Source organism: Aaosphaeria arxii, assembly GCF_010015735.1.
Source record: "Aaosphaeria arxii CBS 175.79 unplaced genomic scaffold BU24scaffold_6, whole genome shotgun sequence".
In the NCBI taxonomy this organism is placed as follows: domain Eukaryota; kingdom Fungi; phylum Ascomycota; class Dothideomycetes; order Pleosporales; genus Aaosphaeria; species Aaosphaeria arxii.
The window spans coordinates 660909-686374 of NW_022983479.1; the positions used below are offsets into that span (position 1 = coordinate 660909).

Consider the following 25466-nt stretch of genomic DNA (forward strand, 5'->3'; position numbering starts at 1 on the left):
TAAGTGTACACATTAAATATCGCACGTTCACACAAAGACACACCAGCACCATAGAAGAAGGAGAAAGTAAAAGGAAAAATTTGGAGATAAGGAAAAGACTCTTTGGCTGCAATCAAGCTGGCCATGGTGGTATCAAGAAAAAAAGGAACATAAGGAAAAGGGGGGCTGAGGCTTTTGGAAACCGCATCCATCCACCTTGTATCTGAACCGATGTAGCATTCCACCTTTCGTTCGCTTCTGAAGAGGAGGAAGAAGAAGAAGCCTAATGGCCGGGCCCAGGTAGACAAGATATCCGAAAGGGTAACATCTACCGACAGAGCCATGAAGAAGAGTAAACTCCCGCGCGTCATGCAGGCATAAACAGCAATGCAGATCGCAGGAAGAGACGGCCAAAGGTAGCACTGACGCCAGCCTATGCAGTGGTAAAAAGCAAAAGAAGGTGTGGTCCTGATATACACAGATACGAAACAATGAACTAATATGGAGAAGATCGGAGGATCGAACGCCTTGCGATGCCGTACTTCGTGACCCTTTGTGCTAGCATGTCGTAGGTACGGCCCTGGATAGGCCTGGAACTTTGTACAGGGTTAAGTTATGTAGGTGATGCTTAAAGCTTTTGATTCATATCGCCGGTGGACGATTGCCGGATAACGTGCCGAATAGTTGTTCTGGAGGAACGCGGCTGGTGTTGATAGTCCTATCGGGGTACGCTGTAGGTGCAGGAACATAGCCCCTTGACCTCTTCCGATACCATTCCAATAGAATTCCTGCAACAACGAGCAGGAAGGTGAGTGCAAGTGCGACGGCCAAGGCAATCAGGACGATGAAGCCGAGCGCAAGATGCTTCTTTCCAGACCTGAAGAAGTTCTGCGGGTTCTCAACGAACATCTGGGACAGGCTACCAGCCTTACCCTCCGAGGTGGAGGACAGAAGGAAGGGGATCAAAGTGGTTCCGTTGAAAAGTACAGCAGATGCAGAGCCAAAGTCAGTGACGTTGATTTTTCCGAGGATGAGTAAATCTTGGTTGCGATCGATGAAGTCTGATCGGTCGTGCTGGGTTGACAAGGCAACCACTTGCAAGCCACGGATCTCGGTGCCTTGGCCAAATTGGTCAGTGACAGGAAGCCATTTGTCGCCGTCGAAGCGCTGCAAGTAAGCAGTGCCGTCGTCATTCTGACCAGAAGCCCAGACCTGGGTTCCGTCCGCATTGCCGATTGTCAGAGCGGTCACTGGCCCGGGAAGATCCCGCGAGTTTGCAAACTCTTTAAATTCGCTCTTAGAAGAGTCGTACTGCAGAATCTTTGTTTGGTTGTTGCCCTCGGTCAGATTACCTGCAATCAAAAGAGTATTATCGGCAACCCAGGTCAAAGATGTCACGACTCCAGAGAGGTCGCCACCAGGAGAAGTCCATTGGTTACGGTCGGTATTCCAAACGCAAAGCGACGCACAGCTAAGCGCTCCAGCCGACTCAAATCTTCCTCCGACGTAGATATCCTGGGATTTCGGTCGTGGGGCGATGGAGTTGACAGTAACATTTGTGCCTCCTAGTGCGGGCGGTTGGGTGTTGGGGAAACTTCCACTTCCTAGATCGTAGACTACGACTCCTCCAACTTTGTTGTTGTTGATGGTGCCAGTGACCACACCGCCAGCGAACAATAGGTTGTTGCTGCTCACTGCAACCGCCGCAAAAGTTGAATTAGCGTCTACTTCGTCCTCAAAGCCGGTCACCTTATTGTTGTCTTTCCCATCAATAATGAGAACATTGGTAATGTTTTGACCATCGGTGCCCGTCGCTGCGAAATGTCCTCCTAGAATTGTCTTGTTCATGTCATTCTCTTTGTAGAAGGTCGCTGTGATGACGCCGGTTGTATTGAGGTTTTGATCTGCTGTGATGGCGCGCTTGCGTCGAGCATTGGCCTGCTGCTGCTGGACTTGTGGGCGAATTTCCGTAGGCAGTGATTGAAGAGTCAATTGATCGTCATCTTGTAAGCCAACAACACCACTCGCGCCCACGGCCTGGGAGTTCATTGAGCCAGCAAACAAGGGATCTTGTCCAGGGATGTCAGTGAAGGTGATCAGATTACCTTGCATAGCGATAGTGTTTATGTCGAGATTCTGCAACCACTTCTGCTGAGAGGGTACCCATACTGCAAAATTATCGACTGGAACCCCTGGAGTTGAGCCAAATCCGTTGATACGGTCGAAAAATCCACTAATGGCGAGGACAGTCTCGGGGCTTCCGGCGGTGATGTTGAGCGTGAAGGGAACAATGTACATAACAACACCATTGACACCTGCTCCGAGGGCTTGCCAACGATCATTGGCATAGGCAGCAATTCCGTTCAAATTGGTGGTTTCGCTATTCTGCGTCTTGGTGAAGTTACCACCAACGTAGAGCGTACCGTCGGACTGGTTCTGGTACGTTGTCATGACCTGACTATCCAGTCCTTCTCCTCGTAGTGCTGTTGGTCCATCGGTGTTGCGATCAATGGCGAAGATGTTGTTGCGGCCGTCTCGTGAGGTAAAATTGCCTCCGACGAACAGTCTATCATTATGTGCAGAAAGAGTCGTTATGAGAGCTTGATCTTGAGGCGTCAAGCTGGCTCCGGCGGCGTCAATAACAGAATCATCGAAATTGCTGCTAGCTTCCTGTTTGCTGGAGTCATACTCGTAGAGACCGTTCAACCCTCCTGCGGCTGCTTTGATGACCTTGAAGCGAACCCTTTGGGCGACGAACGTCAAAGGGCCAGTTTGTCCAGGTGCTGGAGCCAAAGTCACCGAGGGGCGGAAGCCATTAGTCGCGTCAACAAATCCTAGGTGGATCTCATCGTACTTGTCGAAATTATTAGTCTGGTAGAGCTCGACGGGGACCTGAGGCTCATTTTCCATCTCTTTGTTGAGAGTGGCATTGATTACTACACGGCCACGGGTACCACAGGTACCGTCGCCGACGCAACCAGGGGTGAAGATCGTCACCGAATAGTTGCCGGTCTGTCGAATATCTGGTTGGAAAACGATGGACGCACTCTCGGGCCCGATACCACCTGACAGAGTTGCTGTGAGGTATTGTGAATTACTATTGTGAGAAGGGGTGACGAGCCATGGTCCCGTCTGGGTAGCGGAAGCTCCGGTAGTGACGCCTCCGCACTTTGGCTCGTTAAAATCGTTGATTGCGTATGTGTAGATATCTATGGCGGTCAGCTAAAATGAGGATGTAGATGAGCTATTCGCTTACCATTCTGGAAGATCTCGATGCCATTGAGTCCACCACCACTCCCATACCAGTCTGATATGTCAAGTCTGAAGGAATTCATTCCAACATTGTTAACGAACGTAAAGTCCTGGGCTGTGGTGTTACCTTCTGGCAGGGGGCAGGAGGCATCGCAGAAGGAACGCTGTCCTGATGATGGGTCAACATAGGACAAGTTCATAATGCCGCCATCTGGTAGAGCCGTGTAGCGGAAGGTCTTGGTTCCACGGCCCTCGAGTTTGGTGTTATGGAGACGGAGTTTGGTAGGGAGGAAACCGAACCCGAAGTCAGCTTTCCAGAAGCCGGGTGTATTATCTGCGAGGAGCCATGTGGAGCCTTCCCCCTCAGCGTTGACGTCGCTCTTGCAAACGATGTTCTTTGGATCAGTCAATCCTGGACGTCCTGAACTCGTTTGCGCGGTGAGATTGGCGGATCCGATGGGCAAGACTTGCGTATCATTCTGTGTCGGGGCCGAAGAATTATCTCCTAACGCATTGAACTCTCCTCCAAAGATTATCTTTCCATTAGGTGCTTTTATGATCGAATGTACGGGCCCATTAAACCCAGAAAAGGGCATGTTGGTCCAGTCTTCCACCCATACGATTGCATTACTTGAATTACCGCCGGTAAAAGATCCTCCCACGAAAACGCGCCCTTCCTCGCAGTGAAGAGCATTGACGGATCCATTCAGGCCTGGAAGTGGTGTGACTGAGCCGTCGGTAACATTGAGCAACGCGATGCCGCCGGGAGTGTGTTGGTCACCAACGCTAGTGAAATTACCCCCAAAGACTACGCCTTGAAGATTGCCATTCCTCGAGAATGCGCACATAGCTTTGATGTCAGCATCGGTATTTTCGAGTTTCGCGAATGCGCCGTTCGGGAAGCGGGATAGGAGAGCGCCATTGCCATCAGAAGACTGTTCGGTCTGGCCTTCATACTGGTACAACGATATCGAATCGAAGTCGCCAGCGAAGGCGATGCGACCAAGGTTGCCGAGATCGAGTTCTGGAGAAGGGACTTCTGGGAAGGTAAAGGCGTCGGTCCCGGGTATTAATCGCGTCGAGGCCAGGAGTAGAGATATGGCGAGGTTGCCGGCCCTCGATCCCAGCGCAGAGGAAAAGAGCTCCCTCATGGCCAGCGAGGGGCGACAACGTCGAGAAGTCGAGATTACTCGTAGTATGGGGTGGTTGAGAGTGAATGAGGAAGGGAGGTGAATGTCTGGAGATCTAGCAGGAGTAGGCCACAGACATGGCCGGGCAGCGAGGGGATCGACCGGGCTTGGTTTGAGGTAGGCACAACCACGGGTCGCAGATCGTTGGTGTATGGTCGGAGGTGCGGGAGTAAAGGCAGCCGGCGAAAGTGTCAGGCGGGATTAGCTTGGCGGATTATGGAGAGTCGAGCGTGCGCGCTGCCGTGAGAGAGTGAGGAAGGGATTGATTGAGGGCGATTATGGACGCTGAAACGAATGACTGTGGGTTAGAGAGAAGGGCGTCGCAAGAAGGAAAGGGAAAAAGGAAGGAAACCGGGCTCGCGATTGAGTTGGTGGGCGGAGAAAGGAGGATGAAGGAAGGTGAGAGTGAGAGAGAGCGAGAAACAGAGAGAGCAGGCACTACCGTAATTAGCACGGCCGGGGGAAGGCGGTAAATTAGGAGTTGGTAGGGCCAGAACGAGCAAGCGAGCGAGCGAGCGAACGATGATAGTGGTAGTGGTGATGGTGAGGTTGACGATGGATGTAGCCTGTAATAGGTATCGTACCAGGTACACGTCGGGTGATTAGGTGCTCGTAGATAGTGTAGTGTACCCCGTACACAGTACACAGTACTCCTTGAAGCGTAGAAGCAATAATAGGTAGTGAGGGTGAATGTGTGAAGATGATGATGATATGATGAGAAAGGGAAAGGTGAAGGGGATGGTCAAGGTGGTGATGGGATTAGGATAATTACAGACAAGGATGTACTCACAGGGAAAGTAATACGGTTTAAGCCCAATCCGGTATCGTGACCGTCTTGTACCGTCACCGAGCAACCAATGGAACGCGCTTCTTCTCTCTTTCCCTCTCTTTCCTCTCTCTTGGGTTGCTCTTTCCTCAATTTCACGGGATCACGCTAAGGAAAGCTTAGCCCACGCGCTCGGTCAGAGTCGTCACTCTGCGGCCTCTCAAACAACAAATACACTCAACTCACCCCAATTCGCAATCTCAATCTCAATCTTGTTCAGGTCAATCAATCGTGCTTCTGTTTGCCTCTCGTCTGTATCACAGAATTGATCAAATCAGTCGTGTTCGTTCACAGTGCGCAATGCCCGCTATTTCAGCTGCCCCCCGTTTTCGTTTTCGGTTACACTCTGTTGCTGGCTGGGTGATCCGCCTCGCTCTTTTCTCCTCCCACGCCTCCCCATCCCGGCTGCATATCCACCCAATACCCTGACAACGTCCCCTGCGTCCAATAAATCCAAGCCTGGCCACGGCCACGGCGCCGGCGACAATCGACGTTGGTCGTGGCTGGGGTGACACCATGAACATGATGTCGTGCACTGTGCGACTTGAACATCATCGTGCCTTTCAACCCTCACCTCGAGCAGATTGATTCACTTCCTCTCATGCTGATGATCCCAACACCAATAAGGGCAATTGCGCGCGATCCTTCAGGCTCTGGTCCTGGTCTGCCGTCATTGATCGGAGCGGCTGACCTTCCTTCTGTCCCAGGAATACGAATTGTCTTTCTTCCCAAAATTCACGTTCACAGCCGCCTTTCAGGCCAGGCATTCCATACTAGCATTCACCAGCATCCACGCACCTCTGAAAGCGCCTTTACACAGAGACGCTCAATGGCGCGACTGTCACCGTTTTGCCTGAGTCACCCAAGGCAATGCGCACGGCGCGCCTCAACACGTTACCCTACCCGTTGTAGTACACATCCACCTGCGCCGTGCCGAATGCCTCTTCCCCATTACAGTTCTCTGAACGTCTAACTCCTCAGCATCTCAAAACATCGTCACAACAACGCACCTATTAACATCTTGTAGCGTAGTATACACCAGGTCTGGACCTAAGATGCCGCCCGATCCATATGATAACCCAGGAATCATTCGTCACCGCACTCGTCATACGCAAGGATATCCAGTGCCAGGCCCCCTGCTCTACCCTCCCGCTGTTTCAGAGCCCTGACATGCTGTCTGAAACCTCAACGCTACAATCACCCACTTCTCTCCATGGCTTCCCCAATTGACAACCTCCCTCAACAGCAGCCGAGCCGAGACCTTTGCGCGTGCCGTCGGCGTGGTCCATATCTTCGACCTCCCTATCCAGGATAGCCTGTACGACAGGCCCATTCTTGCCACCAGATTGACTTGATAGCAGACGACGAGAAGATCTGACCCCGGTCCGCTTTACAAAGTAGCGGATTGACAGCATGTAGCGCGCGTTGCTAAAAATTGCCTTCCAGATTGGCGAGTCTGTTGGAATTTCATTCATCTATCTCGAGACTGACTGTCGTTTGGCTACGGCCTCTGGGCATGGATGCATGCATACTGTAGTGTTCCCAATGGGTGAGCCAAGAGGAGGTTGGATAGGCTGTCGTCTGCGAATCGATTCAGGCTGGTGTCGCACAACTCTTTGTTGCTAGATCCGATAAGCCGGATGCCTATGTTCAAGAACTCGGAGGCAGGACCGATACCCAGCCCTCTGATTAGCCTACGCAGAATGGTTGGTCTTGCAAACACCCAGTATCGAACAAATGTGAAGTATTATCCTTTATTCGCGAGAGTCGGGTATTCTAATATTATCTAGAGTAAACGTAGTTGTCTAAAAATGAAAAGTCGTGTAGTACATTATATCATACCATCGAACCATCACAACCAACAACCGTAATTAAAGTTGTTCATACAACCTGATGAAAAGAAAAACCCCAATCTATTACTTCCCCTTCTCTCCAATTCAATGAATCATGCCTTCGCCTGCGAATCCTTCTCCTCGTCCTTCGCCCTCTTCTTATCCTTGAACCCCTGATCCGTCTCCAGCGGCTTGTCCAACGCATACGACTTCGTCCAGAAGCTCAGCACCAGCGCGACAGCCGAGAAAGCAGTCATGACGATCCAGATGTACCTCAGCGCGTCGGCGTAGCTCTCCCTCAACTGGTCCTTCATGTCGCCAGCCGGCAGCGACCTGATGATCTCGACGAGCCCCGCCGCGTCCTTGGAGTACTCGGTCGCGAGATCCGCGAGCAGCGGGAACGTGAGCATCTTCTTCTTCATCTGGTTCTGGAAGATGACGCCGCCGATGGCGACGCCGAGGGTCTGGCCGAAGGCGCGGAGGAAGGAGAACATGTTGGTTGCGTAGGCGGCGTCGTAGGAGGGGACGGAGGCCTGCGTCGTGATGGCCATGGCGGGGAAGAGGGCGCCCGTGCCGAAGCCGGAGACGAGGCAGAGGAAGACCCAGGCGACGGTCGTCGTCTCTGGCTTCAGGAGGATGATGAGGCCGAGGCCTAGGGTTGTGAGGGTCCAGCCGGACCAGATGGCCCAGCGGTACTTTCCGCTGATAGCGATGGCGGCACCGACGACCATTGCGGCGGGCGCGACGGTGAAGGTCTCTGGGAACAGGGCGACGCCGGACATGATCGGTGACATGCCCTTGACGGCTTGGAAGTAGAGCGGGAGGAAGTAGAGGAGGGCCCAGAGGATGATGCCGTGGATGACGGTGCCGGCGTAGGTCACGGCGGCGGTGGTGGTCTTGAAGACGCTGGTGCGGACCAAGGGTTCTTGCGCCCAGCGCTCTTGGTGGACAACGAAGACTACCATGCCTACAGCGCTGACGATGAGCGGGACGAGTGTTCGCCAGCTGTCCCAGGGGTATTGAACACCTCCCCATGTCACAGGAATGAGGAAGCCGGTGGTCGATCCGAGGAAGAGTGTCATACCGATCCAATCGACACGCTTGAGCTTCTCGAGCAAAGAACTGGTCTTGTAGTTGAGCTTCAAGAAGATGCCGATGAGAACAGCGCCAGGCACGATGAAGAAGAGGTTCAGCCAGAAGATCCAAGTCCAAGAGACCTCCTGGGCGAAGGCACCTCCAACGAGCGGTCCTGCGACCGTGCCAATGGACCACATGGCGCTGAACATGCTGAACCACTTGCCTCGCTCGCGGAGCGGCACCATGTCTGTGACGATGATTTCGGTCAGGCAGATGATGCCGCCGCCACCGACACCCTGAATGCTTCGACCCACGAGGATGACTGTGAAGTTCTTCGCGAGTGCTGCGGCGACCGATCCTGCGAAGAAGAGGACTAAGCTGAAATAGACCAATGGTTTGCGCCCGAAGATGTGAGAGAAGGATCCGAGGACTGGTTGGAAGACAGTCGATGTCAAGAGGAATGATGTTCCTGCCCAAAAGGCTTCAATAGCTGAACCGTGGAGTGCCCTCGCCATGATCTACTTTGATGTCAGGATCCGAATATTTACTGCCTTGCAGTATCAAAAGTTACTTACAGGAAGTGCAACGGAAATCATAGTTGCATCCAATGCAGCCATCAAGGTGATGACACACAGAGATACAAAAGCTGCTATAAAACGCCATCCTGGGTTGAATGCTGGCCCAGCAGCCTCCTCAGTCTTCTCAGCTAATGAAGGAGACTCCGATGAGGAAGAGATTTCTGCTTGTGGTATTCCAAGCTGCACAGGGTCGTCCGAGGACGTGGTGGGTAGTGGGCTGGACATATTGTTACTAGCCTTGCCGAATGTGGTAATCGATTGTAGGAAGGCAACGAGATAAAAATATTGAGCTTCTGCTGGCTGTCGAGGCTATCTGGATGTTCTGGGTGTTCTGGATAGGATACGAGCTTCAAGGCAATGGCAGAAGATCGTACTTAATACTTCATGATTTCTCCTAAACTCCACGATAACCGATTGTGATGAATCATTCAAAAGCCATATTTTTTATTTCTTTCGTCCGATCGCAAGCACGCATCACGCACGTAGCGGTAGATTTAGCACCGCTCAATGCTTAACGTTAGTCCGCTTTGGTGGCCTAATAGCGAGTGTGGCTCTCTTGGTAGGTTCGTAAAATGTGTACAGTGGACTCCGTACCTCCTGTTGAACTGCTCGTTATGTCGGAGGAATTTCAGCCCATGCATCGAGGTGGTCTAACAACCGACCGATCGCTAAACCCGCCATAGTAAGTACACGAGGAGAGTGCGAAGAGTCGACCATTCACGGATCATGGCAATCCTCTGCTAGTGGGATCCAGTTAGGCATCATTGACGCTGTAATGTTAACGTGGGCTGAGCGAATGGAGGTGTGAATTAGTCGAGTCGGTGCAACATCTGCCCGCTTCTCGCTAACCTTCTTTCTCAGCATCGAAAAGCCCGACTACGATGCTCGGTGTATCGGTTTCCCGCTTGATTCAGCGAATTATGCGATTTCCCTTCTCATGCGCTTTTTGTGCGTCTCCACTGTGAACGGGTACTCGTTAACAATTTGATGTAAGAGTGGCTGGTTTAGGAATGAAACTGGCGCGCTGACGTTTGATGGTAAGGTCGGAGGTCGGTGTCAGTATGCAGTGTCGTCGCCGTGAACCGGAGTAAAGTTGCGCTCACACTCTTAAAACAACATCCACAAAGACAGAGAACACCAAGTAATGTTCTGTAAGCAAGCAAACAAAATCCGGGCTAGATATCAATATTGTTAATCTAGTGTCTCAATGACTTGATCTCTTGTATTCCGCGGTTGTTCACCATATTAGGAAATAAGCAATCGTGTCTCAAGGCCATCCTAGTTATACAACATGTATGTCACCTTGGCATCGTTGCGGAAAGTATCGAGATGCGATGATTGTCGCCTAGAACTCAATATGATGAACAAATGAGTTTCAACGGGACCCATGAGTCATGCATCTACTATGTACTTGCAGCAGATTTCTTATCGTTTCTCACTTGGTTCTTGTCCCTATATTCATCAGCCACTCCTCAATTTGAGATAGTCCATCTCTGTCGGTATGGCCCGCTCCTCTGTTTCTGCATTAGACAATAGGTTCCGGCAAACGAAGCCACCAGAAATTCACATTCCGGGGGATTGAACAGCAAAAATGTACTGGCTGCATGCAGAACTACGACAAACACCAAGGGAGCGTCAAGCACCCCTGTCTTTGTTCCACTCCTTCAAGAACTCCACAAGTCACGACCGTTTTTGACGGTACACACGTGAATCATTGCCTATTTCTTTGTTTCCAGGAATTCTTCTAGAAGCAAGAGTTATCCAAGGCTTGTTGACCATTTCGTCGTTCAAAACCGGCCGACTTTGCATTTCTCCACTGTAGAGGCATGAACCGAAGCCAGCACTGAAAGAACATGGCGACCCCGTTCAAGCAGATAAACTTGTCGACATCGTCTCTCGAGGGAATGGAGCGCCCAGTGCGGTCCTTCAAGTCCTTCATAAAGACTGTACCTCCAAACCCAGAACAACCACGAAACGACAAGCCATTGCCACCGACTCCATCACCCTCACAGGAGTTCGTGGTAGCATCACAACCTCTCACTCCAACACTCGAGTTCCCCAAAAGAAGCGCGAGCGACGCTTCGTGGAAAGCTCCTGCAGAGTGGTTCAACAGTACCCCCGAAATCGCGAAGACGTATCCTGGAACACCCCCACTGCCCGGTGGACGAACGCTATCCCCAGTCATTCCCGAGCCCTTGTTTGAGGCCGGCGAAGGATTCATGGAATTTTTAACAACGCAAACGTCGCCCTCGTCTCCCCAGGTTTCTCGACTCTTGCCGATATACGAGCGTTCGTTTGTGGACCTGGGACCACCCGGTTCTCCACCTAGGACTCCGTTGCCGTTACCACCAAAACCTACCACTAACCTAGTACCTCTCCCAATACCACCGATCACGAGTACATCGATGGTAGATCTGAAGCCATACACTGTACCTACACCAGCAGTCCGGCCAGATTCCGAGATTGGCACCGATGCGGCTTCGGATCACCCCTCGCCCCTGCAAGATACTCGAGTCGACGGTTCAAGTTCGTCAGGAGGTTCGGCAGTGTCCGATGAATCGACCAAGGAGAAGGCATTTTCATCACTTGGACTGGATCCATCAGTGGGGCATGCTATGGACGACTACCGTGAGCACCACGATCACGATCGCCCCGATAGACGATATATGCGGGGGAGGAAGCTTCGTGCGTTGAACAAAGGAAACCCGTTGAGCGATGACAGTTGGGAGGACCCGGATCTAGATGAAAAGGCCAGACAATTGAGCTTCTCGCAAGACTATCACGATCTGCTGGTTGATCAGTACCAAGAACTGAATGTGCGTCCTGAGGAGGTTCTCAGACAAGCGCCGAACGACAACAGTTCTTTTATGGTGGCTGGAGCCGGACTCGATCCGAAGCCTCGACCGTTGGACCAAGGTCTCATGCCACGGCCATTGTCATGGCAAAAATCCTCGAATGACTCCACACCGCGCTGTGTCTCCCTGAATGGAAATGCCACTACGGTTACGACTGGGGGAGATTCGGCGAATAAGAGGTATAGGATTTCTGGCAAGCTCTCTGTTTGGATACCGCAACGACTCAGTGTTGGGAATAGGAGCCGGCAGTGCAAAGACGAAACAGGCTCCGCTAAAAAACAAAAGACGCCAAAGGAGTCGAAGGTTATCGATGCCAACAGCTTCAAAGCGATTCCTTATGGGCATACCCAGGAGAACACTAGTAGGGACTCAAGGTTCTCTATACTTCCCCAGAACAAGCCTCTGCTATTCGGCAGGAAAAACAGGTCAAGCAAATCCAGTGATGGGAGTCAAGAAAGGGGTTTAGGAGAACCATCTCCAACCACGAGGTCTCCTAGGCACATGCCTTTGAAGCCTATGGTCCGTTTGCCAGGAGGTTTTGCAGTGGTTCGTACTCCACCGGATCCAAGGCCGCGATCGAAACATGCAAGCCTTATTGATCTGAGTTCTTCGGTGAGGGAAAGACCAATTAGTGAGGCATTCCCTGAAAGCAGCAGTGTCTCCACATACTCTGAATCATTCCTCCCAGCCCCTTCCGAGCATCGAATGTCTCAAATAAGCCAACGCTCGGTTTTGACCGAAAGTAGAGGTCTAGCTGCAACAGCAGCAGCTCGCAACAAACTCCGAGTGTCAATGGCATCCTCACAATCAAGACGCTCCAGTGGCTCGAATCATCCACTCGCCAACGAGATCACCCATCGTACCAACACCTCATCGCTCAGTCCGATATCTACGAAATCCACTTGGACGCAGTCCAGTGGTGATTCAGCATCGGTGCGGCAGAAACCAGGTATTTTTGACAAGGCCATGCAGGCGAGGCGCAGACGAAGCCGGGAACTGAGGCAGAAGAGATTGAAGAATAGTATCAAAGTATTAGGACCTACGGATCCGCACGTCGTCAGTGGGTACATCCGCGATAGTGGACAGATCAACAACATTGACGAGGGAGGAAGAAGGCCTGGTTATCTTGTCGAAGGGGTTTGATCCAGCAATGTGAATCTATAATCATTTTAATTAATTTAATGCATGATCTAGAAGTGGCATTCCGATAACGCATGCAAAGCGGAAGCATTGAGATGTGAGATTGACGACATAATAAAATCCCATTGGAAAGAAAGTCTCGACCGTCAAGGGCATTCCTCAGCCTCATCTTCACCCATTTAGATGCTCATGATTTGTGAATTGTGCATGCAACTGGGTAATTGTATTTCTTCCCCCGTCCCACGAGGCATTATTATCCATCCCCACTCGATCTAGCGCTCCCGGCCTTAGCTTATATGTACGACAACCCAACGTCGTACGTCCCTCATCCCCTCATTCTCGTCCCCCATTTAGTAGTTACCTCGTATCTTCCCAACTGATATCATCCCAGCTAGAGCTCCTCCCTACCCCCTCCGCTTCTACTTCTACCTCCGACATCCCCACAGCTACAAATGCACCTTGAACTCCCCTCTTTTCGACAAAAAATCTATCAAACCTATTAGTATTCACTCGTTTCAATTGGTCAATTCACTCAGAACCTTTATCTTTCCGTAACTAACTAGTATCCACCATTATATGACATCTTCCAGATAACACCATCCACATAGCTATATATCTCCTTTCAACGCTGCATTTCCCATCCCAACCCATATTCAAGTCAGTTATACCTTCGACCAGCAACCATGGCCCAATTCTACTCCTCCAACCCCTCTACCCCTCCCATCAAGGTATCACCCCACCTCACGATCCAGCCCCCACTTTCACGTCGCGGTCATGGTCCTGGCCTCATTCTCGTCGCCGATCACTATGCCTCGCTCGACGAGAGTGACAAACATCTCGACCCGCCGCCGCTCGTCAAGTGGGCCGAGGAAGGTTACGCGGTCGCACAGGTTCTCATCCCCGGTAAAACAGATGAGGATGGGAGTGAGTTCCCATTGAAAAGAGCGGTAGAGGAGCTGAGAAAGCTGGAGAGTTGCGACGATGGTGGTGGGTTTGGATTGATTTGTACGTTGCTTTCAATTGTTTACTTACTGCTCTATTCTACTCCATTCCATTTCCTCCTTTTATATACGCGGATTTCAATCCAAGTCGAAACCTTTTCGACATTGCCTAGAAATGACATGAACTAGAGTTCTATATGTGTATCTTCTTATTCCTAAAACTAACCCATATCGTCCCTATCACAACAGCATACCTGACCCGCGTCCCCTACTACGTCGAAGAAGCCACCTGCCTCTCCCAAGACATTCGCGCCATAATCTCCTACGGAGGTAGGAAATTCACCTCCCTCAACACCTCACACACCTCGCCTCTCCCACCGCAACTCATCCACCTCTCCGGCGACGCCAAACCGCGCCGAGAATCCCTCTCCGTCGTCCCAGATACCAGCACCTCGACCCTCCGCGCCCAGGACAGCACCGTGAAGACCTACCGGTACACGGACGCACCCAAGGACTCCGCCTGGCCTCTCCCCTCCTCCGCAGAGTACCACCCCTCCTCCGCAAAGCTCGCCCACACCCGGTCCCTCACGTTCCTCAAGCCCCTGCTCAACGGCCCGCACTTCGACCTCGAGGACATCTGGAACGAGCACACGCGGTACGAGTTCGAGGAGCGCGACGTCCCGAAGACGATGGCGACGATGGTGTCCCAGCCGTACGTCAACCACATCCCCACCCTGACCGGCGGGATTGGGAAGGAGAGGCTCACGGCGTTCTACACGCACAACTTCATCTTCGCCAATCCAGAGGACACGGACTTGAAGCTGGTGAGTAGGACGATCGGGGTCGATAGGGTGGTGGATGAGTTTGTGTTCCGCTTCACGCATGACAAGGTGGTGGATTGGTTGTTGCCTGGTGTCCCGCCTACGGGGAGGTTCCTTGAGATCCCGTTCACGTCGGTGGTTAATATGCGCGGGGATCGGTTGTGCCATGAGCATATTTCTTGGGATCAGGCGACGGCATTGAGGCAGGCGGGTTTGTTGCCTGAGTGGACGGATTTTCCATATCAGATCGATGGGAAGGAGCCAGGGGCTGGGAAGAAGTTTGAGGTTAGGTTGCCCGTATTCGGAGAGGAGACATCTAGGAAGTTGGTCGACGAAGGTTCTGTGGAAAGTAATACTTTGATTGAGAAAGATGGCGGGAAGGGATGGAGGGAGACTGACGCATGAACTTCATGACGGTTTTAATGATGTGTAAATTGACACGGGCGGCATACGTAATTGTATATTTTGCCCCATGGGTGCAATTATATCGGCAATTGTAGTCATGGCTTTAATAACAATGCTTGAGGGAGTAATATACAATCATCAGGGTAACCATGAGGCTGAAAAAAGATGTCGATAGCAACGTCATCTATCCATAGGGCCGATACTTCAGTTAATGATTAAAATATGCCAGCAAAATGTCTTCATGCTCATATATCCGGCTGCAGCACTGCTTAGATACTCATGCTCTGCTTCCGAAAAGCCCCCATCCAGCAAGCACCTCGCGTTCGCCTCTGAATGCCCAATCTTCGGCGCCGACCTTTCCAAGTCCCTCACGTCTCCTCTGTTCGCCTAGTTCACCCCACCTCATCAAGAGATTACCGTCCAGTATTCCTCTTGTTCCTCCGCCGCCACCTGTCTCGTTCTCTACCGCCCGATACGCCCTTGGGTTTAGTCCACAAGGCGAGTCTAGCGTGTTGGCAAGGTATGTTGCCAGGCCACTTAGCCTCCTATACGTTGACTCAGACAATGGCGTCAACAGGGCTAGCGTGCCAGACTGCGATGTATGTAGGATTTGATGAAGAGGCCCCGAGTCCTCGGAGTCGATGTCCATTTCTATGTCCATGTCATCTGGTGACGGCGATATTGCGCCAGGGAATTCTGAGGCAGAGGGCATCTTCAAAGATGACTTCAACAAATGCATGGACACTGGGAAGTGTCCAGTGTGAAATGTTGATTTTTGGAGCAGTCGAAGGCCGCCAACAGATTTTGGATCTGCCCATCTTGATTAGCAAAAGAACATGCGAGATCGGAGTTGGGTTGCGTACTTTCAGGATCAAATTGCAAGACTTGGAGGTTCATGTCTGCGTCTGCAACTATGATGTGGAGTTGCTGTTCAAATGGCAGAAACTCCGCGGCAAGGACTTCCATTGGGCTCTTGCTTCGGCCAAAGAGCATCATCTTGTATGGCTCTTCCTGTTGTAACAATTAGATGGAATCTGCCTCCAAATTGTTTAGCCTGCAAACATACCGTATATCCTGTGAACCAAAGCCCTTTGAAAGCATCACCCATGAGCAGCATTCCAGTCGTAGGGAGCGTTTTCAACACAGTTACATAACACTGCATATCCATGAAAGCAACTGGCAGCAGGGTTCCATCCTCTTTGAGGCCTCGGACCATGCATTTTTGGCCTTGGGCCATGATCATGAATCCCTGGTTGCCAATGTCGGATATTGCAGAGACCGCTCCTTTCACTTCGTCCTTTACGATCAATCTCAATCGCCTGTTCGTCTCTGGTCTTTCCGGATCTGGCACAACAGTGATGACCTCGAAGATTCGGATATTTCCCTTGGTAGCAAGATCTTCACCACGAACCATGGCCGTCCCAACCGCGACCAGCGCTCGCCGTTCATGCGTGGTTTCGGAGTACTCCATGTTCAGTGTTTTGATGCAAATAACAACCTCTTGCGGATCCAAAACGTGAGTATCAATGACGGTCCATGTCTTTGCATCCACTACCTTGATGATCCCTTGTTCCACGTGTGGTTTGAATGCAATATCCTCCTTGACCCAATCGTAATGGTAAGTGTCGTCTGGGAGCATGTATTCTTCTGTCTGCCCCATTCCTAATATATATAGATCCTTGGGATGGTAGGAAAGAGCATGGATCTCAGAACCCATGGGGTATCTACGAGCTGCCCAGCCCAGATGTCCATAGTGAGTCTTTGCAGGGAATTGGGAGATTCGAAGAGTGTCTTCCGTGTCAATGTAAGCGAAACCTCTCTGGCATGCGGAGGTATGAAAGCTGGTCAGGCCTTTGACGGCTCTCCCACTCAGTCCAATGACTCTGGGCATACTCGATGCTTCCTTCAGAATGAACGCGGGAGATGCTCCGCGTTGGAAGACGGTACTGTAACCGCAAATGTTGTCCAATGCGATGAGGGTGTTTTCTCTTTCAATACTAGCAGATTCTATTCCTGGCTCGTCGGTATATCTAGGAAGATGTTGTTGAGACACTTTAACCCAACGTAGATTCTTGGTCCATGCATCTGAGCCACTCCGGGACGGATGATGGAAAGCTTTGTAGATTACTAAATCGTCTGTGGATGTTCGTATCTAGAAGAAAATGTTAGTCTGTATATGGTCGATAGTGCAAAACGACGACTTACTATAAGATGTGGAGTCTTGGAGGTCGCGTCTCCAATATCAGCTATCAGGAGCTCGGTGATCGCTGCTTTGGCATTGCCACGCCTGGCCGCGTATTCGGGGGTCAGGAAAGGCGGGAGGAATGATAGCCCTTCAGCAACATAGCAAGGTGTTTCCAAGTCTGACATTGCAAACATGTACAATCCACCCTCTGGAGATAGAAGTAAAGTGTAGATCTCGGGTATCTTGGAAGACTTGAAGAGCGAAGCAGACAACCATTGCGAAGAAGACAATCCACTGCATTCGACATCCTCGACCTCGTCACTACTACTCGCTTTGAAAATCTTCGCACTGGAATCTTCGCGCAAAACCAGCAAGTAAGGGTCTGCGAAGCTGGCCCCAATGACTTGCAATTCATCTCCCGATGTCTCGTCTTCCATCGGGATCATTTGGTCCATGTTCAGTTCAGAATCGTATGTTCTGACTTCACTGCGCATGATCTGGACAACTTTAGTGCCGCCCGCGAGAGTACCAACCGCCATGGTTGCACCGTCTCGCTCAACATCACCCTTATCTGTTGGACTGATGTCGTTGCCGTTCACCTCATATACAACGGTGGCTTCCACATCATTGGCATCTGCATTGCAAACCACGAGATATTGGTGATAATCTACATCCGCAGACATATTGGCTTCTGTGTCTTGACCGTCCTCAGTGACTAGCCCGATCGCAGATCGCGTCTTTGCATGCACAGCCCAAAGCCCTTTCGATGGGCCCAAATTTGTTTGGGCCAGGTTAGCTGGAATCAATTCACGATTGAGGGCGGTGAGTCCTCCAGCCTTTCCTCGACCGGTGGATAGCAGCATGTCGCATGCTGTACTCGGCAATTTTGTGGAAGGTATATCTCCCAATGTGCCTGGAGAATGTATCACAGCATCTCGGATTGGTGCAATGCTGGGCAAAGAGTCGTGAATCCGGAAGCTATATGTCCCTGGAAGAGTAGGATCTGCTGCTACTGCTGTAACCTTCTTCACTGCCACAGTGTTGTCATTGTAGAGATCATCATCAAGATCATCCATACTCTCATCTTCATCCTCTTGTGATGAACCTGCATCTTCTGCGATGAGATCGGCTTGCGATCGCTTCCTGGTGGTCTGGCCAAGCTTGCTGCTCCATCCAAGCAGCGCAGAGTCTCCATCTTCGCTTCCAATGAAGATTCTGCCGCGTCCAATGTTCGATACGCACGATGGTCTGGTATTCAAGATCTGACCTCCTTGCTCAGTTGACACTGGCTGGAGTGTCAAGCCAGACACAGTACGTCCATCTAGAGTGAAAGTAAGGATCCATATAGAACCATCATCAAGAACAACCAGAACATCCCCATTGTCTTCAGACAGACGTTCGATCGCGCAGCCCTCGAGCCTCAAGGCTAGGCTTGACTGGTCTTTGAGCGCAAACGAGGTACAGGCTTTAGCGAACTCATTTACAGCAATTCCATTTGTCCTTCCGGCTTGGTCAACGTGAACGATCTCGTTAACTCCGACGAGTAAGGCACCGCCAATTGGCAGAGGTAGAGGAACCACCCTATTGATGTCGTAGGGAAGTCCTTGAACTGACAGAAGCGTTGTCGATGCCTTCTGTTCAAGATCAAGTGTGAAGACAGTGTATGTGAGGATATCTTTTCGTTCGGCGAGCAGGGACGGGGCAGCAGCGCGAGACGAGGCGACGATTCCAAAGGTCGGCTCGCGATATTCGTAGAGGAAAGCCAGATGAACAGGGTGGGTCAACGTGGGGTCGAGATGCGTGAGAGGTAGCACGAATGAGGACGAGTAGGGCGTCTTTTGCGTATCTTGTCCATTACTATCCACAGCCTTATCTCCTCGAGGACCTTCTACATCCGAGTCATAATCGTCCTCAACTAGATCACGCTGCCGAAAGGGCAGGATAGCGAGGTTATGAGTACCGAACTTGAAAGCGGCGCATCTGCTACTTGGATCCGCTGTCAAAAAATTGTAGGTGTCCTTCAAATCTGCAGACCACGGTGCACCAGATAAGTCTGGGTTCTCATAGTAGTGTATAGATATAGTATGAAGATTGAATGTCTCTGGGTCCCACTCCACCAAACTGAGCTTCGCGTCTCGAAACGCAACCAGTAAACATTCCGCCCTTGTCTTTGTGTTCAGTGCTTTTATACGTGCGAGCGAAGTGACCGTTCCTGCCAACGGAAATTCTCCAATGAGTACCAATTTCGATGTGTGCTCGGTGCGCTGCAATGGTACATCGGCCGCTTCTGTATCCAGATTTGCGGTCGCATTTTCCGCGTCCTCGGCTCCGTTCGAGGATACCTCGGTGATTGTGGACTTGAGCTCGAATATTTGCAGCAGGGAGTTCTTTGCGACGATTAAATTGTTGGCCTTGGAGGAGAGAAAGGGGAGTTGAATGGCATGGCTGACGGCCGTCGGCGGGGCCAACTCAGTGTAGCACTGCATCGTGGTTACAGGGAGTCGACGCGCTTCCGACTGTCATGTTCTGAGCGGGACTCGTAACAGGGTGGACCATCAATCAATTCGAGATACAATGTCCAAAGATTGGTTTGCGACGCGTTCAAAGAGCTCGAACTGCCAAGGGCGCTAGTGGTGATCTCTCTTGAGGAAGGAGCTTTGACCACCATAGGCTTGTTGCAGTACAGACAGTGCGACCAGGTAGGTACCTACATAAGAACCTAGGTAAGTACGAGATGAGATCCTTTTTTCAGGATGAGACCGAATGAAGGAGAATTCGATTCTTCAAATGTAAGTTGACGGAAAAATATAAGCTTTAGTATTTATGATTAGTTTTGATATGCTACATTGCGTTCAAAAAGGAAATATTATGTGGTTGTGGTTGTGACTGCGGAAGTACCTACCAAGTACCTGCGGAGGGTCTAGAAGGCGCGAGCCTCGATTCGTCGATCGACCGGGACTGTCGTCATTTGTTGCGCTTGCCTGTCCAGCTTCCCATTCCACCAACACCAACTTCGACGCTGAGGGGTAGGCCGAGTTCTTCACACGACAATCAGCTCCCTCATCATGGCGCTCATACAAACGAGCTTGATCTGGGTGGCCTATGCTATCGCCATCGTTCTGCTCCTGGCCATAGCCTCCGTATTTGTCTTTATTTACCAGGCTCCGCGAGATCGCGCGGCTTCCGTCACGATCGTATCGATCTTCACAACATTGGCTTTGCTTGCAACGGTTCTCCTTCTGCCTGTCGATGTCGCCCTCGTATCTTCGACTTCCCTTTCTAGCCAGGGCCGCAAGAAGGACTGGGCCAGTCCGGATCGTGTCAACAACATCCTATACACTCTAAAGATTGTTTACTATACACTGTTTTCGCTTGACGCACTCCTTTGCTTGTTGGTCGTGCCTTTCACCTATTTCTGGTACGAGGAGTACGATGACGATGCAGCTGAATCAGGCGAGCAGACCGTCGGTCAGCGTTTCTGGGGCGCTTTCAAGTATACCATTGCGTTCATATTGTTCGTGGTCATCATCTTCCTGGTTGGCTTCTTCGCCCCATTCGCGAAACAAGCCAAACATGACCAGCAGCTGGACCTAGACTACTTCAAGAGGTTACTACAAGAGAATCGTAGGTGTTCTTCTACTCGCCTTTGTTACGAAATGCTGACACTGTGTAGACGGAGAACGTGCACTTACGTTCGCACTCGGACTACTCACTACCATCGGAACCTTAGTTTACATCCTATATACTGGTGCCGGACTGGCGTTGCTCCCCGTGTCTCTGATCAAATCCGCCCCTTCGATTTCAGCCCCTGCGCTGGCTGCCAACACAGCATCACAACTTGAGCAGAACCGTGAGCGCCAGAGACAACTTGAAGGCCGCAATGAAGGCCGAGATGGTGGCCTGGATTCTAGAGACAGGCGAGAGCTGGAGGCGCTCATTCGTGAGGAGCGAACACTTATTCGACGAGAACGCTTGGCGGCAGAATCCAGCGGCGAAGACCGTCATTTCCTCGTCAAGGCTTGGATCAAGATCGAGGCAGTCTTCCGTCCCCTCAAGCTTCTCGGTGGTCTCCTCTTGATGATTGTAGCTCTACTGGTGTTCACGAGCATGCTTATCACCGCTATTGACAAGGCGAAGAACTCGATCTGCAAATCTCATTGTGGTTACATACTGGGAAAGATCAACATCTTCCAACCTATCAACTGGATACTCGTCAAATCCTCGAAGGTCTTCCCCATTGATTACGTTATCTTCCTCTTGCTAGTTCTCTTCTTCTTTTCTGCCTCGATCGTCGGGATTGCAACCATTGGCATCCGCTTCCTCTGGATCACTATTTTCAAGATCCGCAAGGGCCACACCTCTCCTCAGGCATTGCTGCTGGCTACGGTGCTGCTAAATCTCATTGTCCTAGCCATCAACTATTCCGTCGCAATGGTAGTCGCGCCACAGTACGCAACGTTCGGTCCTCAAACGTTCTGTGATCGACCTCCACGCCATGCTGGAGAGCAGCCCGACTGCACAAAGGACGGCGGTGCTATCAAGCCATGCACAGAGCTCGCCGATAATCCGGTCGCAAAGGATGTCTGCACTCCGAGTGTAATCAGTACCTTCCTCAACCGTGTTACTATCAACTTCCCCTTCTTCGGTGTAGTTTTGTTCTGGGCACAATTCGCCTTCTTGGGCGTCTACATCATCGTCTTTTTGACAACGCTTTTCAGGACACCTAAGCTAGACCAAGAACAAGTCGACCGAGATCTAGAAGAGGAGGAAGAGGAGGGCCTTTTGGCAAGCACAGGCAGGCGGTTCGGTGCTACATGGCAGGACATCACCGGCCGTTCGAAGAAGAACAACTACGGTTCCACGGAGAGGAACGGAGAGCGAAGCTAAATCAAAAACAACAAGCCGTTCGGATTTCCCTAAAATTGTCGTCTCAAGTTCACGCACAGTCGGTTCTCTGGTTGGTTCTGGGTGGGTTTCATTAGGCAATCAAACGAGTGTGCATACTTGGGCTGGGTTGGGTTGGGTTTCCTCATACTAATAGTCATGATACCTCGATTATCGGTTGGGCATGGGTTTTTTAAGGTTGTCTTTAAGTCTGTTTTCTTTGTGTTAGTTTATCAAACTTCAATCGTACATCTGCTCCTCTGCGTCCATTCCATCATATCTGATAATCCCGTTCCCCATGTTGATACCAAATACGACCCTCCCTATGTCCCAACACGAAAGGAAATCCGAGGAGCAGATTCATGAACAGTAACAAAGAGCCCCCTACCAGTAACAAAACCCATATTCTACAAACATCCCTCCACCTTGTGATCTTCACGGCATGTATGTCCATGGTTTGGAATGCGTATGACATTGTTTTGAAAAGGCAAAGAAGGGGTATTCATCTGAGTACTATCTCAGGCACCATCATTTCTGTCCGTCGATGCGCACATCTGTATACACACGCGAGTACACGTATGCATGAGATCCCTTTCAACATCACCATCCAGAAGGTGCATGCATGTACGCATATCACCATTACCATAAAGCCAAACAGACACTCCTCCACCTTCTCTTTAGATCCAACCCACATCTCACAAAGGGGAGCAAGGCAGTTTTGCCCCAACCGGAAACAAAACTTCCATCATCGCTGATCGTCATAGGTGAGGTGAGGGGAAGTGCACGTTTCTTTCTCGTGTCATTCTCATCATTCTGTCTACTCTTATCTTATTACCCGAAACTCCCGGTTTTAGATGTTTTTGTCTCGTCTTCTGGCCTCCTTTCTCGGTTTTATTGCTGCCTTTTTGGAGCCTGTGTGTCTGTCTGTCTATTATACCCAAAGAGAACCAAAAAAACTCTCTTCAGTCCCCATGCAAACTGAGAGTATGGAGCAAGGAGAAAAACGCCGAGAGGTTACAGACACAGGCACGGAGAATGAGAGATGATGATGATGACGAAGGAGATGAAGGATATTTTGCCCATCAAAAGGAAAAGGGGTATACTTTGAATTGATTTAAGTTTTTAAAGAAACAATGAAGTAGGGAAAAAGAGTTACATGATGAGAGAAGAAAGATAATGCCCCATGCCGAAAAAGAGAGAAGAAAGGAGAAGAAGAGCCTATAGTATGCTATGCCATTGCCCACCAGCCTTCCTGACAAGAGGAGACAAGATGAGGCGGGAGAAGCTGAAGAGGAGGAGGGGGGGGGGGAAAGATATGGGTTTCCTTTTTCTTTCTCAATTCATTTCTTCGACGGCGCTGTATCTCTCTTCTGCCGCCTGCGCTTGCGGGCGTGATCTCTCAGTGCCTCGACAGTGAGGTATTCCTCCGGCAGCCCGAACTCTAGCTCTGCGAAGTCGGGCACGGGCTGCCCGAACGCGCTTGCGTTGCGGCCGTGGCGATGTTTGCCTAAGGCCGCGGCGCGGAGGTGCGGTTTGGAGTAGAAAGATGTGAAGGGGGCGGTGGGCTGGGGCGGTAAGAGGGGCAAGAAGTATCCGTGTGGGCGGGGCGGACGACGGGGTTTGGGGGGTTGGGGCTCTTTCTCGCGGTGCTGGTGGTGGTCGGAGGGGGAGGAGGATTTCGCGCCGTTGACGTTTATGAGGGAGGAGGATGTGCCGTCATCGTCATCGTCTTCATCTTCCTCGTCGTCCTCGTCTTCGTCGTCCTCGTCGTCCTGTCTGGCGAGGGCTGCCTCTTTTTCTGCTCGTAACCTCTTCTCCTCTTCTTTCCATATGCGGAACTTGTCGACGAGGGCTTCGACCTCCTTGACGAAGTAGTCTCGTTTTGGTTCCCAGTCCTTGCGTTCGCCGTCTGTCACGCCTGTCACGCCCATGACCTTGAGCCAATCGGGACCCTGGAGTCCGTCCAGAAGCCGCTCGAGCTGCATCTTTTCGTGCATGGCCCGCTCCTTCTCGATGTTCCGCAGCTGTTTCTCTTTTCTCTCCGCGCGACGGTGCTGCGCGAAAAATACCGAATCCGCAAGTGGGTCCTCGGCATTGTTATTGCTGCTATTGTTATCTCCACTGCCACTGCTGTTGTTGTTGGTGGTGGTAGTGGTATTGCTGCTCTCTTCGTTTCGGAAGTGTGCCACTATCGCGCCGTACTCGAGGATTTGGTAGGTTGTGGAGGATTGAGAGGGAGGTAATGCGGGATGCGATTGTTTTTGAAGTACTGGAGATTGTGGTTTGGGCTTTCTTGACCGTGTTGGACTCACCGACCCTCGTGTGGATGTGGGGGAGCTTCTGTTTGGGTTTCTAGTGGTCTTGGGAGGGTCGTCGATGATGTATATGGGAGTGTCGAGGTCGAGGAATTCTACAGATAGTTGGTCATGCCATTCGAACTTAAAGAGGGTTAGACCTTGTCGAGACTCACCTGCAGGCTTTTCAATGCCAGCTATTATGTCGTCATAGTTGGAGAAGTAAATTGCGAGGTCGCTCTTGAGACGGTGTCCGCCATCGTGGCTCCTCAGACTCCGCTTGTCCTGCGACTGCGCCGGTGCGGAGAGGGCATCGCCAGCCTTGTGGGAGCTGGGTGTGGACGTGCCGGAAGCAAGGTCGTCGTGCCTGAGCTCCAATTCCTGCGGGACGCCGTTCGTGAGTCTCAGCAGCTGGCCGTGTGGGTGTGTAACAGTGACCTTGGTGGGAGGTGTTGTCTCAGTCGGCGGCGCGTCAGCGCTCCCAAGTGCCGCCGCTGGCCGCTTCCTGGAGCCTGCTGCTGCTGCTGCTCCGTGGGCGAGACTGGCAGGCTTCGTCGGGGTCTGCGAGACGGTCCTCGTGGCAGAATCGTCGCTGAGTGCGATGAGTGGAGCGTTGCGCGAGGCTCGACGCGTGGAGATAGTGACGTTGTCGTGATGATGCGCGTTGTTCTCGACTTCGTCGGTCGCGGGGGACTTGGTGAGCCTCGTGCGGCGCTCAGTCGAGGAGCGCAAAGGCGGTGGTGGTGGCCTGCTCGGTGTGGCCATCATTTTGTGCAATTCGCAGGCTCATCTTTCAGTTGGAGGTCACGAAAGCGGCCATTGAGCGGTTGTGCATGCCTGGGAGAAGGGTGAAGCGTAAGGGTTAGGGGGGGTGTTTGGTCGTTCTCGTTTTGGCGGGCGAATCCTCTACCACGCGAGCTGCAGAGTAGACAACTCGATGCTTGCTAGGCTGCGACGTCGCAGGCTTCGCAATTCAAAGCTCGAGCGGGTGGAATAACAAAATAAATTATCAGATGTATGTACCTTGGCCGTACCGCGATCGAGAATTGCTTTCCAGATCAGCGAATCGCAATCAAGAAGCCTCCGAGGTTTCGAAAATGATAGTACAACGCCACAATCGGGGCTAACCAATCACAGGGATCATGGAGCTTGCCGAACAGCTTCATGAAAGCAATATGCTACGATGTTGTTGTAACAAGGAACTCCT

The 25466-nt window shown here is 51.4% G+C and overlaps 7 protein-coding genes across 7 annotated transcripts; 3 read left to right on the forward strand and 4 right to left on the reverse strand.

The window, feature by feature from the left end:
• Positions 1-485: 485 nt before the first annotated feature.
• BU24DRAFT_235032 (uncharacterized protein) lies at positions 486-4539 on the reverse strand. The gene is made up of 2 exons (XM_033522224.1): positions 3236-4539; positions 486-3188 (listed from the first exon to the last, which is right to left on the reverse strand). The coding sequence occupies exons 1-2, from the start codon at positions 4380-4382 to the stop codon at positions 622-624; spliced, it is 3714 nt and encodes a 1237-aa protein (XP_033381668.1). The 5' UTR covers positions 4383-4539; the 3' UTR covers positions 486-621.
• A 2384-nt stretch (positions 4540-6923) lies between these two features.
• Positions 6924-8843, reverse strand: BU24DRAFT_424345 (MFS general substrate transporter). Its single transcript, XM_033528475.1, has 2 exons — positions 7038-8843; positions 6924-6986 (listed from the first exon to the last, which is right to left on the reverse strand). Exon 1 carries the CDS (start codon positions 8669-8671, stop codon positions 7193-7195), a length of 1479 nt encoding a protein of 492 aa, XP_033381669.1. The 5' UTR covers positions 8672-8843; the 3' UTR covers positions 6924-6986; positions 7038-7192.
• Positions 8844-10258: 1415 nt separating this feature from the next.
• On the forward strand, positions 10259-12732 carry BU24DRAFT_493851 (uncharacterized protein; the record flags this gene model as incomplete). The annotated part of the gene is made up of 1 exon (XM_033534000.1): positions 10259-12732. The coding sequence occupies exon 1, from the start codon at positions 10588-10590 to the stop codon at positions 12730-12732; it is 2145 nt and encodes a 714-aa protein (XP_033381670.1). The 5' UTR covers positions 10259-10587.
• Positions 12733-13074: 342 nt separating this feature from the next.
• On the forward strand, positions 13075-15130 carry BU24DRAFT_424347 (dienelactone hydrolase-like protein). The gene is made up of 2 exons (XM_033528476.1): positions 13075-13734; positions 13920-15130. Exons 1-2 carry the CDS (start codon positions 13413-13415, stop codon positions 14894-14896), a joined length of 1299 nt encoding a protein of 432 aa, XP_033381671.1. The 5' UTR covers positions 13075-13412; the 3' UTR covers positions 14897-15130.
• Positions 15035-19903, reverse strand: BU24DRAFT_235086 (protein CFT1). The gene is made up of 4 exons (XM_033522227.1): positions 17102-19903; positions 15963-17048; positions 15760-15907; positions 15035-15706 (listed from the first exon to the last, which is right to left on the reverse strand). Exons 1-4 carry the CDS (start codon positions 19565-19567, stop codon positions 15174-15176), a joined length of 4233 nt encoding a protein of 1410 aa, XP_033381672.1. The 5' UTR covers positions 19568-19903; the 3' UTR covers positions 15035-15173.
• Positions 19904-20102: 199 nt separating this feature from the next.
• Positions 20103-22354, forward strand: BU24DRAFT_394060 (putative lysosomal cobalamin transporter). The gene is made up of 2 exons (XM_033525214.1): positions 20103-20705; positions 20755-22354. Exons 1-2 carry the CDS (start codon positions 20147-20149, stop codon positions 21966-21968), a joined length of 1773 nt encoding a protein of 590 aa, XP_033381673.1. The 5' UTR covers positions 20103-20146; the 3' UTR covers positions 21969-22354.
• Positions 22355-23305: 951 nt separating this feature from the next.
• Positions 23306-25387, reverse strand: BU24DRAFT_394062 (uncharacterized protein; the record flags this gene model as incomplete). The annotated part of the gene is made up of 4 exons (XM_033525215.1): positions 24421-25387; positions 24168-24282; positions 23657-24095; positions 23306-23599 (listed from the first exon to the last, which is right to left on the reverse strand). The coding sequence occupies exons 1-4, from the start codon at positions 25025-25027 to the stop codon at positions 23306-23308; spliced, it is 1455 nt and encodes a 484-aa protein (XP_033381674.1). The 5' UTR covers positions 25028-25387.
• Positions 25388-25466: the final 79 nt, after the last annotated feature.

What these genes read in the sequence shown, in the direction of transcription:
- BU24DRAFT_424345 (XM_033528475.1), bottom strand. Translation starts at nt 8,671, where the DNA reads ATGGCGAGGGCACTCCACGGTTCAGCTATTGAAGCCTTTTGGGCAGGA.
- BU24DRAFT_235032 (XM_033522224.1), bottom strand. Translation starts at nt 4,382, where the DNA reads ATGAGGGAGCTCTTTTCCTCTGCGCTGGGATCGAGGGCCGGCAACCTC. An exon ending in CATCGAGATCTTCCAGAATG is followed by an intron (nt 3,189 to 3,235) that starts GTAAGCGAATAG and finishes TGACCGCCATAG; the next exon opens with ATATCTACACATACGCAATC.
- BU24DRAFT_424347 (XM_033528476.1), top strand. Translation starts at nt 13,413, where the DNA reads ATGGCCCAATTCTACTCCTCCAACCCCTCTACCCCTCCCATCAAGGTA. An exon ending in TGGTGGGTTTGGATTGATTT is followed by an intron (nt 13,735 to 13,919) that starts GTACGTTGCTTT and finishes CTATCACAACAG; the next exon opens with CATACCTGACCCGCGTCCCC.
- BU24DRAFT_235086 (XM_033522227.1), bottom strand. Translation starts at nt 19,567, where the DNA reads ATGCAGTGCTACACTGAGTTGGCCCCGCCGACGGCCGTCAGCCATGCC. An exon ending in CCAAGACTCCACATCTTATA is followed by an intron (nt 17,049 to 17,101) that starts GTAAGTCGTCGT and finishes ATTTTCTTCTAG; the next exon opens with ATACGAACATCCACAGACGA. An exon ending in TTTGGTTCACAGGATATACG is followed by an intron (nt 15,908 to 15,962) that starts GTATGTTTGCAG and finishes TTGTTACAACAG; the next exon opens with GAAGAGCCATACAAGATGAT.
- BU24DRAFT_394060 (XM_033525214.1), top strand. Translation starts at nt 20,147, where the DNA reads ATGGCGCTCATACAAACGAGCTTGATCTGGGTGGCCTATGCTATCGCC. An exon ending in GAGGTTACTACAAGAGAATC is followed by an intron (nt 20,706 to 20,754) that starts GTAGGTGTTCTT and finishes GACACTGTGTAG; the next exon opens with ACGGAGAACGTGCACTTACG.